Raw genomic sequence first — 14,336 nt, forward strand, 5'->3', positions numbered from 1 at the left:
TCATCAGCATAAAAATGGAAAGGCAGAAAGGAACCCTGAGAATATTATTCAACATAAGAAATGTCATCAGGACAGGAGGAATGTCAACAGTGTGTTAATTTGCCATCTCTGTCTGCTCTCAGTGTCGTCTGTTTTGAATCATTCTGTGGCATTTCTGTTCCTCTTTTTCTTAAGGACTTGTTCTGAGAATTAGAGAAAAAAAACAAACAAACAGAAAGATAGAAAGAAAAAACCCCAAACTTCAAGCCATGTGGGTGAGTGTAATTTGCAGAAAATATTTCCAAACTGTTGTAGCCAATACAGGTCATGTTTTAAACCTCAGATATCTAAGCAAATATCTAAATTATGCTCGTAAAGTTCTTCTGCTTGACAACACTTGCTTGTTGTTTAGAGAGAAGATTCCAAGGACATTCATTGGTTTTGCCTGCCCAGCATCCACCCCCTCTGTACCCCAGCCCCCATGGTCTGGCATCAGAATCTGGATATTTCTCTGGGAAAATTCTCCCCCCCCCATCCTTGCAGTTCCAAGTGGGCCTGCCATGTCTTGGCTTTAGAGGTAGGCATGACCCAGTCCTGACTAATTAGAGTAGGGCATTGTTCTGGCCACTGGAATTGGTTCAGAGATGAACATGTGACCCAAGCTTGGCCAATCAGAGCCAAAGACTCTTAGACCGGAATTTTTGGTGGAAGTATTGAAAATAAGAACTCTCTTTCTGCTGGGTTGCTAAGCTGGTAGACTGTAAGGCTGAAAGTTCCAGGAACACCTTTAACATCGTTTAGGCAAGACTTACTTGAGAACAGAGCAAACACAAAGGAAGGAAAGTCAGGAAATGGACAAAGTCAGATTCCTGCTGACATCGTTTAAGCACAGGGATTCAGTCCTGCCTAAAGCTAACAAGCATTCCTTTCTGTTTAAGCCAGTTTGAGTTGGTTTTCTGTTGTTTGCAACTGAAAAAGTCCTGCGGGCTGCAGATCAGTCTGAAGTGGCAGATACATTCATTTCATTCTAAATTCTAAGAGTCTATAGTGTTTATAGTATTTCAGGTGCTAATGACTCATTCAGTGTTTCTTAAACAGAGCTCCTTCAGGACTGGCTGCAGAGAACACCTAAGAGCTCTTTGTAATTAGCTCATTAAAGGAACCCCAGCAAAGTGGTTGTCAACTTACTTGAAAACTGTTGTCTTGAGTAGGCTAAGCCTTTCCCCTGCCTACACGATTGGGCTTTGCAAAGCATTTTTCAGAGTTAGGACAAATATAGGCCTGCGTTCAACTCCTGACCCAGTTAATAGAATTCTCACTAAAATATTTAACTCTTTATTTGTAATCCTTTCACACTAACAGAAAGAATAACACAAACAAAACATTGCAAAGAAGTTGTGTTTTTTACAGAGAAGGAGCCCAGCCACTGTTATGCATTACAATGTGCTCCGCAGATAATGGTAAGGCTATTTATATTTCATTTTATCACCCTGTTTCCACTCCTTTTGGTGTGTTTACTAAGCTATAGATTGCTTGAAATGTTGAGCTCCTGGGTAGTTGTTCCTTCTCCCTTGTCAAAATGTTTTAAAGGGAGTTCCCATTGTGGCACAGTGGTTAACGAATCCAACTAGGAACCATGAGGTTGCAGGTTCGATCCCTGGCCTTGCTCAGTGGGTTGAAGATCCGGCGTTGCCATGAGCTGTGGTGTAGGTCCCAGACATGGCTCGGATCCCACGTTTCAATGGCTCTGGCGTAGGCCGGTGGCTACAGCTCCGATTCAACCCCTAGCCTGGGAACCTCCATATGCCATGGAAGCTGCCCTAGAAAAGGCAAAAGGACAAAAAAAAAAAAAGGAAAGAAAGAAAATGTTTTAAAGGACTGTCAACCATCTAAGAAGTTGATTCACATCAAAACAAGCTTTATTGGAGTTCCCGTCATAGTGCAGTGGTTAACGAATCCGACTAGGAACCATGAGGTTGTGGGTTCGATCCCTGCCCTTGCTTAGTGGGTTAAGGATCCAGCATTGCCGTGAGCTGTGGTGTAGGTCGCAGACGCGGCTCAGATCTGGCATTGCTGTGGCTGTGGCATAGGCTGGCAGCTACAGCTCCTATTAGACCCCTAGCCTGGGAACCTCCATATGCCGCGGGAGTGGCCCAAGAAATGGCAAAAAGACAAAACAAACAAACAAAAAAATAAGCTTTATTGAACTCTTAGTGTTTAGTGGACAGGGTTAGGTTTGGGGGAGATAGAAAGATGAGGAACTCTTAAGTCTCCTGGGGATCACTGCCTGGTTGGGATGTTAGGAATGTGGTTTAGTGTAGAGGGCCCAGTTCACCAGGCTTCAAATACTGCGTCTGTCCTTCCTAGCTATGTCCTTGGGCAAATTACAGAGTCTCTCTATACCTCAGCTTTTTCATCTGTGAAATGGAAATAATAATGATCGTACCTACCAAACAGGCATGTCTGATGAGTAAATGAATTAGTCTATAGGAATGTCATAGAACAATGCTTAGCACTCAAAAAAAAGGTCAGAGTTGTCTTTCTTAGTTTATGTCTTCATAGATCTCTTGCATGAGGTCTGGTTTTGATGTTTTCTTTGGATAATTCTCAGGTGTATCTTGGGATCAAAAAACAGCATATGTGGTGATAGTCACATACATCCCTCAAAAGTCCTTTAGGAAGCAGCCACCTTGGTCACCCATAGACCATATCTCAATACAGTGAGTTCTGCCCAGACACTTTATCCCACATTATTCTTTGGCTGAGTACCAGATGAAGCAATATCCTTGTATTTAGGGGTCAGATTGTATGAGGAATGATGACCCTTGAACACTTTAAAAACATAAACACCGGACTCCCACTCAGGGCAGCCAAAGGCCACACATGAGAAGAGGCCGATGATTCCCGAGACTGGGAATCAGGGGATCAGCCATCCTCGAGTCCCACCCAAAAGTAACTCTGGTCCCATAGCCTGTTATGGGAACTCCCTGTACTTGTTGCCTTGCTCTCTCTTTCTCTCCACAAACATGTGTAGCTGAATCTATGAACATTAAAAGCTTGTAGGAAGAAATTTCCCTATATTTAATTTACTAAATAGTAAGACGGTTCAGAAATGTTAGACATCAGGGTGAAGTCTAGCACCTGGGGTTCCTAACCCACCTTTACTTTGGAGGCCCTTGTTGTAAAAGCTTGACATATGGGGTTCAAAGCATGAGACTTGAGTCCACACTTTTCTTCAGGATGACCTTGTTGCTGGTCACTTTATCTCCCTCAATTTCAGTCTCTTCTTATGGAAAAGATGCTCTTGAAAATATGTACCACCCATGATTAATGAGAGAATGGAGATAAAGTGTGTATTAGTTTGTTCAATAACATAGAAAAAGTATGTTCAGGAGTTCCTGTCATGGCTCTGTGGTTAACGAACCCGACTAGTATCCATGAGGACGAGGGTTTGGTCCCTGGCCACATTCAGTGCGTGGCCGTGACATTGGTCACAGACACAGCTCAGATCTGGCATTGCTGTGACTGAAGTGTGGGCCAGCAGCTACAGCTCTGATGCGACCCCTAGCCTGGGAACGTCTATATGCCATGAGTGTTGCCCTAAAAAAACAAAAAAAGACCCTCTCCCAAAAAAAGTACATTCATGTATTATTCACTAACTCAACAAATGTGGTATGGGACCAGGATCTAGTGATGATGAGTAAGTTGGTCCCTGACCTCAAGAAGCCCTCAGCCACATGGGAAAATGTAGTAGCAAATGTGTAGAGATACTATGCTGCGGCAAGTATGAGTATGATTATTTTATGGTACCTGCCAACACCAGTCTTTTTGTAGTTCCAGAGGAAATGATCTGTTTTGTTTTGACAGTTAGTTAGTGCCTGTTTGGGTAGCTTCTGTTTTGTATTTTAGAAGAGAAACACAATTTGGGATGTATATACATATACATCCTGAATATCCTCATCCTTGCTAGCCATGATGTTGGGAGGACTGGGAAATGCAATCAGGCTTTTTCAATTCAGGGAAATAATTTTGAGTAACTGCTCATGATCAAATTAGACAGATTTGTTTCCCCCTCTAGAAAAGAGTCACTAATAGTTATTGAGTGTATGCTGTGCATATTTTCTCTTGAAAAGCAATGCAACTTGGCATCAAATGGGTGCCACTGTTCACTAGCTGTATAATTTGAGTTAATTAACCTGTGTGAGTCTATGTCTCCTCTTGAAATGGGGCAGAAATAGTACCTTCCTCACGGTGTCGACGTGAGGCTTTAGGAAGATGGTAGGACACCCTGCGAAGTGTTCAGTAACAGCAGTTGTCACCACTGGCTTCGTGGAAAAAGCCTGGGCCTGAGCTAGATTCTCTGCTGGAAGGACCTTTGTGACCACTGCAGGAGACCAGTGTTGTTAAATTCAAGGGAGGTTGGAGTTCCCGTCATGGCTCAGAGGTTAATAAACCCAATTAGCATCCATGAGGACACAGGTTCGATCCCTGGTGGATTAAGTGGGTTAAGGATCTGGCATTGCCATGGGCTGTGGTGTAGGTCACAGATGCGGCTCGGATCCCTCGTTGCTGTGGCTCTGGCATAGGCCAACGGCTACAGCTCTGATTGGACCCTAGCCTGGGAGCCTCCATGTGCTGCGGGTGCTGCCCTAAAACAAAAAAATTAAGGGAGGTTTTGGGTTCTCGTATCAGCATATAAGACAAAAAAAAAAAAAAAAGATGGAGTCAAGTTACCCTTGAACAATTCCCTACCCATAAAATAGGGTAGCTATAGTATTATGTATAAACCACTCAGGTCAGACTGTGGGAAGGAATAAAAGAATGTTCATCTGCAGCAACCTGAGGATTCAAACTATTCTGTCTATAAGGAAGAGGTCTCAACTGGGGGCACTTTTGCTCTCCCAGAGGATGTCTAAAAATGTCTAGAAGGCATTTTTAGTTGTCATAATTAGGATGAGGTATGCTATTGGCATCTAGTGGATGGAGGCCAGGGATGCTGCTAAACATCTTATAACGCACAGGACAATTCCCAACAAAGGATTATCCAGCCTAAAATGTCAGTAGTGCTGAGGCCAAGAAACCCTGCTGTAAGGCAACTGTCAAATCTGCACTTAGGAAGGAGAGATGACTGGAGCCCACTGAATAGGCAGCAGGGCAGGGGGAGTAATGAGATGCCATATGTAAGACCCCTTAGTACAGGGCCTGGCACAGAGTAGGTACTTAATAAATGTTTACTGGGCGGGAGCTCCCTTCATGACTCAGCGGTTAACCATCCTGACTAGGATCCATGGGGATGCAGCTTTGATCCCTGGTGGTGCTCAGTGGATTAGGGATCTGGCACTCCTGTGGCTGTGGTGTAGACTGGCAGCTATAGCTCTGATTCGACCCCTAGCCTGGCAACTCCCATATGCCACAGTTGCAGCCCTAAAAAGCAAATAAATAAATATAAATGTTTGCTGGGTTTACAGTTAAATCCTGCTTGCTAGGGCCTACCACATACACTCTGTTTTCGCGATGTGGTAGAGAAGCACTGGGCCACCTGCTTCCTGTCTTCCCAAGCTGGCACTTCCTCTTTTGCTCTACTAATCAGGGATGGTTCTCCTCATGCAGTCTCTTCCATGAGGGGAGGCTCTGAAGCCAGCACCAAATTCAGATGTGATTCTGCTATATCATTATTACCAAAACTTTCTAATTTGGATTCAGAATCACTCACCTCTCAACTCTCCATGGAAATCCTTCCTTAATGGCCACATAGTGTAAAAAAGGAGCTCTCACAAATACAAACTTCAAATTCCCCCCAAACAGGCTGGATCTGAAATAGGAGTCCATGAGTCCATGAGTCCAAAGGAAAGCTGGGGGATGGTGGTTGGCACTGACAACCTAGGAAATTCTCAAGGCCGCAAAGGCCAGAAAATGGCTGTTAAATGAAAGAAATATTTCCATTACATTTCAGCCCCTAATGTATCACATAACTCCAATATCATTCCTTGTCCAACTGAAATATTTGAATCCAAATAATTCTTAAGTCATTTGGACTCTATTCAAATGTGAATTCATCTCTTTAATCATCCTTCCCCTTATTTTTGAAATAAAGACTAATATTGAAAGTTGATTCTATTTGTGGATTCTTTTTTTTCCACTCTAAGATGTTTCTTTTTTTATGGTCACTGTCACTTTCTTCCCCATCATTACTTACTCATCAGTGTCATGAAAATCCTAAACTTGCCTTTTTCTATTTTTTCACTTCCCTTCATTTAAATATTGTGGACAGCAAACAGATTGAATAATGATGAGTATGATTAATATTCAGACTTAATAAGTCTTATGAAAAGACCTTTTTATTCCAAGGAAGGAGGATATGTTGTTTTGGCAGCATATGGTGTCACAGTGACAGAATGGAATGTAGGGTACCGGATGGGGTGAAACCGGATGGCATGCTCCAGCCATAATGACCCTGAGAGGGGGTCATACATATGGTATCCTCTTCCAATATGTCCAGAGAAGAAAGGGAAATGTCTCCCCAAAGCGTGTTTCTGTGTCATATCTACCTTGGGTGCTTTCTTTCTCTTTCTTTTTCTTTTTTCTTTTTTCTTTTTTCTTTTTTGGCTCTTTAGGGCCACAGGTGTGGCATATGGAATTTCCCAGGCTAGGGAATCGAATCAGAGCTGCAGCTGTGGCCTACAGCCACAGCCACAGCCAAGCCACGTCAGATCCAAGCTGCATCCAACCTACACCACAGCTCACAGGAATGCCAGATCCCTAACCCACTGATCAAGGCCAGGGATCAAACCTGCACCCTCATGGATACTAGTGGGGTTCGTTTCTGCTGAGCCACAATAGGAACTCCTTGGGTGCTTTCTTGAATTGAAATGTCTCCTTGGCGTGTCTCTGTGACATGCAGTGAGACATGTTACACTCATGTGTGTGCAAGATACCTTCTCTTTGATATTCTCCTTTTGCCTAAGGCCCCTGTGATAGAGAAGATCACACCAGCATCCAGGAATGGCAAATACACAGCTGGTTCACCACCATTCTCTACTCCTCTGCTTTACAGACATTACCAATCAGTCATAGCTCTCTTTTTAAAAAACCACGCATTCAGCCTCTACCAGTTGATTGCATATTAGGTATGCAAGATAAAAAAGATTTTATGCCTCTACTAGGTAAAGAAGAATGTACCTAGAACACTGAAATGTCACCACCACCATATCCTTTTCCAGAAACCTTTTTTTTTTTTTGTCTTTTTGCTATTTCTTTGGGCCGCTCCCGAGGCATATGGAGGTTCCCAGGCTAGGGGTCGAATCGGAGCTGTAGCCCCCAGCCTACGCCAGAGCCACAGCAACGCAGGATCTGAGCCGCGTCAGCAACCTACACCACAGCTCACGGCAATGCCAGATCCTTAACCCACTGAGCAAGGGCAGGGATCAAACCCGCAACCTCATGGTTCCTAGTCGGATTCGTTAACCACTGCGCCATGACGGGAACTCCCAGAAACCTCTTCAGTGGTTCAATCCCATTTGCCCAAAGCTTTGGAAGAGAAGAGGGAGAGGTCAGCTTTGCTTTCTTTCAGCCTGTGGCATATGGAAGTTCCCGGGCCAGGGATTGAATCCAAGCCACATCTACAATCTATGCCACAACTGTAGAAATGCTAGATCCTTAATGCATGGTGCCACAGTAAGAACTCCCACCTTCTTTATCAATAGAACCTCAGTCCTTAGATTTTGAGCAAGGTGCAGATTTACTCGTATTTATTTGCAATTTTCCTCTTGAAATCATTTAAAAATTATCCCTTCCCACCCCTGAAAAAATTCTAAAGTTACTGGGATTTTGTGTGTGTGTTTGAATTCCTGGTGTTATTACTACAGCAATTTTTTTTTTCCAAATGAGTTCCTGATATGACTTTATCCAGGAAGCCTAAGTCTGAAGTGGAATTTCAGAAACAAACTAGAACCAAAATTAATTTTACCATTTTATAATATGCCCATTTGGATGCAAAAAAAAAAGATATTATTTTCAAGTATTTTCTACAACTGAGACTAAAAACAGCATTTTTTTTTTTTTTTTCATTAAGCAAATTGAATTCTCTGGGTACTCTGTAAGAGGATTTTAGTCACTGGAGACGTTTTTAAAAAGATCTCAAGCGAGAATCTTTCTTCTTTTTCTTCAAAAGGATATTTACTTTGGAAAATGTTACATTTAAAATAAAAAATTGTGGAGTTCCCATCATGTCGCAGTGGTTAACGAATCTGACTAGGAACCATGAGGTTGCGGGTTTGATCCCTGGCCTTGATCAGTGGGTTAACGATCGAGCATTGCCGTGAGCTGTGGTGTGGGTTGCAGACGCGGCTCAGATTCTGCATTGCTGTGGCTGTGGCGCAGTATGGTGGCTACAGCTCTGATTCGACCCCTAGCCTGGGAACCTCCATATGCCACGAGAGCAGCCCAAGAAATGGCAAAAAGACAAAAAATAAAAATAAAATTGTGCCTTGGATGACAACTGCCCCACTAAGTTTTATTGTTTTTTGAGGGGGAGGGGGGTGGAGGAGGGTAGAGGCTATGTGAAGGCAGTTCTGTTCACCCAGCAGCCAAGCAGGATTTGAGGGTTCGTTTTCATTCATTTATTTTCATTCATTCATCCATTCAGTTAGTCAATCGACAAACACATATTGAGGGACTCCCATATACAGAGCGCTGCACTAGACTATGGTTATGAACAAAATGCTTTCTTCAACTTCCTGGTCTTCTCAGCTGGGCATGCCAGAAAATGATGCCCTAATATCCTAAGTCGGTAGTTCTCGTAGGGGCAATACAGTTTCCCCGGGGAACTTTGGCAATGTCTGGAGACATTTTTGGATGCCACAGTTGGGGGATGGTGCTACTAGCATCTAGCAGATAGAGGCCAGGGATTGTGCTAAACATCCTGCAAATACACAGGGCAGCACATCACCACAAAGAATTATCCAACCCCAAGTGTCAATAGTATAGAGGCTGAAAAACTTTGCCTTAAGGCAGACAAGATGTGTCAAGAACCAGCTAGCAGTTATTGCTGGTTCTTTATACATCTTACTGCTAGTTAAGCATCATCCTTAGGAGAACTGAGAAAATAGTAGAACAGGAGTTCCCGTCATGGCTCAGTGGTTAACCAATCTGACTAGGAACCATGAGGTTGCAGGTTCGATCTTTGTCCTTGCTCAGTGGGTTAAGGATCCAGCATTGCCATGAGCTGTGGTGTAGGTTGCTCGGGTCTTGCGTTGCTGTGGCTGTGGTGTAGGCCAGCGGCTACAGCTCTGATTAGACCCCTAGCCTGGGAATCTCCATATGCCGCGGGTGCGGCCCTGCAAGAGGCAAAAAGACAAAAAAAGAAAAAAGAAAGAAAGAAAGAAAGAAAATAGTAGAACAGCTCATTTTCTTTTCTGTCAGGCTTTTTTCTCATGGAACTGTGATTGAGAGAGGTTGGTACCATTGCACTCAGGGTGTAGCTCAGAGGCAGCATCAGCATCACCGGTGAGCTTGTTAGAAATGCAGGTTCTCAGGCCCTGCTCCAGATCAGCTGAATCAGAATCTGCCATCTAACGCAATCTCAGGTGATTTGTCTGCACATTATAGTCTAAGTTACACCGCTATCAGATAGAAAATAGAAGTTGGGATTTTTTTTTCTATTTTTTTTTTTAGGGCTACACCAGTGGCATATGGAAGTTCCCAGGCTAGGGGTCAAATCGGAGCTGCAGCTGCCGGCCTCCACCACAGCCATAGCAACAGCAACACGGGATCTGAACTGCATCTGCAACCTACACCACAGCTCACAGCAACGCCAGATCCTTAACCCACTGAGCAAGGCCAGGGATCAAACCTGCGTCTTCATGGATGCTAGTCAGATTTATTTCTGCTGAGCCACTATGGGAACGCCCAGAAAATAGAAGTTTTAAGTGACAATTTTGAGAAGTTCTATTGCCATGGACTGAATGTTTGTGTCATCCCCCCCAAATTCTTATGCTGAAATCCTAACCCCTCAATGTGAAGGTATTGGGTGGTAAGATCTTTAGGAGGCAATTGGGAGGCAGAGTCCTTATAGATGGGGTTAGTCCCTTTATAAAAGAGACCCCAGAGAGCTCCTTCACCCCTTCCATCCGGTGAGGACACAGCAAGAAGTTGGCGATTTATGAACCACGAAGTGAGTCCTCACCAGACACTGACTCTGCCTCGATCTTGGGTCTCCCAGCCTCCAGAACTGTGTGAAGTACGTGTTTGTTGTTTAAGCCACTCAGTCTATAGGATTTTTGTTACAGCAGCCCAAATGAATTCAAACAAAGGAACCCAGTCTGAGGGGTCAGGGAAGTCTTCCATGAAAAATCAGCCTGTAAACTGAGGGCTGGATTAGGAATAAGCTGGGAAAATAGGGTTCCTGGCAGGGGGAATAGCATGAGCAAAGGCTCAGAGGCAGGAGGGAGCTTAGACAGTGGAGGATCTGAAAGAAGATGCTTTGTGTCCAGAGTTCTTTAGCATGGCGTTCTAAGCAGCTGAGCAAGCTGGTCAGACCAGGGTCAGACTCCCATGAATGATCATTGTCCCAGGTGCCCCAAGTCTGCCAAGAGACAGAGCAAGAACAACCCTGCTGGGGACAAGCGCTGCTCCCCAACCCCACTGACTTAAGGCTACAGAGCCATTATGTCGATATATTTCTGTACAGATTTTGTAGTTTATGACACATTCTGGCAACGTTTAGATGCAGTTTCAATGAGCCAGAATGTAGTACTGTAAACCTAAAACTGGATATCCCTTGAAGCTGTTAGAATCTGGCAGGAGACCTGCTCCCAATTACAAGCACGGTTTCCAACTTCACTGTTCTGTCCTCAAAGCATTGAAAACAAAATCCATTTTTAATGAGGGACTACTAAACTCTTTGCATTCTATTAATGGTGCCTTTGGGCTTCCAAGCTCCAGTGTACCTTACTCCCAGGAAACAACCCCCCACTAGCTGGTTTTCCAGGGCAAGAAACTATCGTGGGGGTTTTGTGGCTGGTGCAAATATGGCGACCGAATGAGTGGGAACTAAGGCATTTTGTTCCATCCCCCTTGATTCCTATCAACATGTGGCCAGCCAATCAGGGCTGGGTGGGAAGTCAAGATCAAGAGACATTATTTCAGTACGCACACAGTATACACTTGGCTGCCTGACTCCTCATCCCGAGCCTATTACTAATCTTACAAACCACCCATTATCCATTCGGTAACTGGCAAATGTGAACTTGGCCCACGTCAGAGCCGAATGATGAGATCCAAGTCGGAAGAAGTGAGAGAAAGAAGAGAAAGTACAAAGATGAGCCAGACGGTTTTCCAACCTGTGAGAACATGTTGTATTTACCAGGCCGGGTACGAAAGCCAAACTGTTCCCGTTTATCTTCTGCTCGGGTTCTGGGTGATGTTTGGGGCGAACAGGTCAGTGCTCCCCCTCGCTTCCACCTGATGATTGGCGTATTGTTTAGAGACTACGAGAGATGATCTTGTGCTCTGGAGGAAGTTGGCAAGAAAGTTTAATTCTATAAAAAGAAATGAGCGGTCAGGATACGGTTTCCTTTTCTGAGTCAAGGCAGAGAAGGGAGTCAGAAATTCCAACCCAGAGGGTCAGGACGGGCTCCAGGACCTGTTGAATCACATCTGAAACATGTTCCCTATGCTCCTTTCTCCTCCCTGTTCTTACAACTGGCCAACTGGGATTACACAACTCACACTAATTTTATTCCACATGTGGCTGTTTCTTATTAGGAGCCCGTATCTTATTTTTTTCCTGTACCATGTCATCTCCTCCTGATTCAGGTGAAGAATTCCATTTCTTCCTTCTTTTTTTTTTTTTTTTTTGGCTGCCCCTCGGCATAAGGAAGTTCCCAGACCAGGAAATCCAATCTGAGTTGCAGCTGCACTGCAACGGGCTGGGGATCGAACCCTCACCCGTGCAGTGGCTGAGTCACTGCCGAAGCAATGCCATTCCCATTCCACCACAGTAGGAACTCCCAGGAATTCCATTTAACAGGGGGATTCTGTTCACACTCTTGGCTGAACTCAAAAAAAAATAAGTGCACTCACACTCTTTCTAAAGGTGAGAACTTTTCTGTGTCTTTTAACCCTATAATCTTTCTTTCATTGCCCAGAGTCTTCGTTGTTTCCCCATCCCGAAGCTCTTGACTCAACAGGAATCAATGGAAAAGTGAACATTTGAGTCAATCAATGGAATGCTTTTCGTCACCCAATACCCAACAACTGTTTCTAAAGGGTTTTATCTCCACCTCCACCCACCCCCACCTACCCCCAACCGGAGTGGTACATTTTCTTTTTAACTGACTTCACCAGATGTTTTGGCGGTGCGTAAACCTGGCTTTCCTGTCTTCCAAGTGGATGAAATAGGATCCAAATCACAGCACGTCACCTCAGCTTCTCCAACCAAGTACTTAATGGTTCTTGAGAATAATGTAAAGATTGAGTTCAGTTTTCTTTAGGCCTTGGGCCTATCGGATCCAGGTGTTGGTGTTTTCTGGCCTTCGCCTCCAAAGGTTTCTAGGGAAACTCCAGATTCATGAGTATGAGTTGATTTCCCCACTGTTACCTTTCTTCAATGCTTTAACTTTTCTGGCCACGCATCAGAAACTGTAAAAGTGCACCCCCCCGCCAAGTCCCCTCAAAGGGTGAACAGCAGGAGTGGCACGCACATGACTCAGCCACATCTGGAAGAAAACTGCTCTGCAACTCCCCTTCAGTGTTTGCAACTCCAGGCCCCCATGAGCCAAAGGGGAAACCGGACCCCTCCATTGGCCTCCAGCCTCCCTCTACCTCCTGCCCTGCTTTGCTTAGAACAAGCCTCAGCATGCCAGGCCACCTTGCCAGGCCTTGCCAAAATCCACGAATGGCACAGAGAGCACATTAACCAGATGGAATGCAACATACATGTAAAGAAATAAGAGCTCTGCCAGGAAAGTTGGCAGCAGCTCTGGAATGCTTTAAACAGTGTGTGTGTGGGTAGAAAGAGTGAGCCCAGAGTCGACGAGGCTGCCTCATTCTCAAGAGCTGTTTCTTTTACAGCCATGACCTGTTTTGCCAGTCAAAATAAATACGGTGTTAAATGCCCCCTTTTACTGGCTCCTGATACCCTGGCAATGCAGTCTGAAATATGACCTGCTCTCATTGGAAAAATGTCCTTTTATTTTTTTTTATTTTTATTTTTTTTGTCTTTTTGCTATTTCTTTGGGCCGCTCCCGCGGCATATGGAGGTTCCCAGGCTAGGGGTCGAATCAGAGCCGCAGCCACTGACCTACGCCAGAGCCACAGCAACACGGGATCCGAGCCGCGTCTGCAACCTACACCACAGCTCACAGCAACGCCGGATCCTTAACCCACTGAGCAAGGGCAGGGACTGAACCCGAAACCTCATGGTTCCTAGTCGGATTCATTCACCACTGCGCCACGATGGGAACTCCCGGAAAAATGTCCTTTTAACTGAGTGGAAAGGATGTGCCCCTTCTAGGCAGTAAGTAGGAGGGTCATGGATGGCGGGGTCTTCTGAGCCCAGACAGACTCGTGAAGCAGGGGCAGAAACAGCCTTGGAGTCAGTATTGCTTGTTTAGAAGTCGCTGCCTTTAGAAGGTTCCTGGCAGACACAGAGCAACCCTTTGGGAGCATGGGGTTGACTTTTAAGGCTTTCTGTCCCCTTCGATTTTAGCAGGAACAAGAAAGCAGGATCCCTGAGTGTGGGCTATCTCACAAGGCACCCCAGGACAGCCAGGCTTTTCCTTCAGGAGAAAAATAGCCATGCTAACCAGGAATGGCCACGAGTTCAACCCAACTCACGCCATTTAGCTTTGTGGGTTCCCCACGGCCACAGTCCCTCCATGACCACATCAGCCTCTCAGCTTGTGTGAGAAGCCAGTTGGATTTCCCCAAAAGAGTCATTGTAGAATTTTCTGCATACCAGGCACATCAGATATATTTTCCAAATCATCCCATTATCTCGCGAGGTAGGAATATTACTACTCCTGCTTTATATATGAAGAAACTGAAGTTCAGAGAGGTGGAGTCACCTGTCCAAGATTGCACAGCTGTTAAAAGGGAAGCAAGAATTTGAACCCCAATCTGTCTGTTCTTAATGATCAGGCTGTGAGGGGCCCTTGCTGGCTTCTTCCCAAACAGCTCAAGGCCAGAAACCTCCAAAGATTTGCCTTCTTCATTCTCAGAATTCCCCGGTGAGGCAGGGAATTGCACTCCCCATTAAAGATGCCATAGGGGAGTTCCCGTTGTGGCATGGTGGAAATGATCTGACTAGGAACCATGAGGTTGTGGGTTCGGTCCCTGACCTCGCTCAGTGGGTTAAG

General features: G+C 44.9%; 1 protein-coding gene across 1 annotated transcript in view; it reads left to right on the forward strand.

Moving 5' to 3' along the window:
• SPRING1 (SREBF pathway regulator in golgi 1) overlaps positions 1-13,101 on the forward strand; it is a 322,500-nt gene extending 309,399 nt beyond the window's left edge. The window contains exon 6 of the mRNA XM_047761606.1: positions 12,126-13,101. Coding sequence (XP_047617562.1) covers positions 12,126-12,185 — 60 coding nt within the window. The 3' untranslated portion in view covers positions 12,186-13,101. The remainder of the gene's footprint in view (positions 1-12,125) is intronic.
• The last annotated feature ends 1,235 nt before the right edge of the window (positions 13,102-14,336 follow it).

Source organism: Phacochoerus africanus, chromosome 15 (assembly GCF_016906955.1).
Source record: "Phacochoerus africanus isolate WHEZ1 chromosome 15, ROS_Pafr_v1, whole genome shotgun sequence".
In the NCBI taxonomy this organism is placed as follows: domain Eukaryota; kingdom Metazoa; phylum Chordata; class Mammalia; order Artiodactyla; family Suidae; genus Phacochoerus; species Phacochoerus africanus.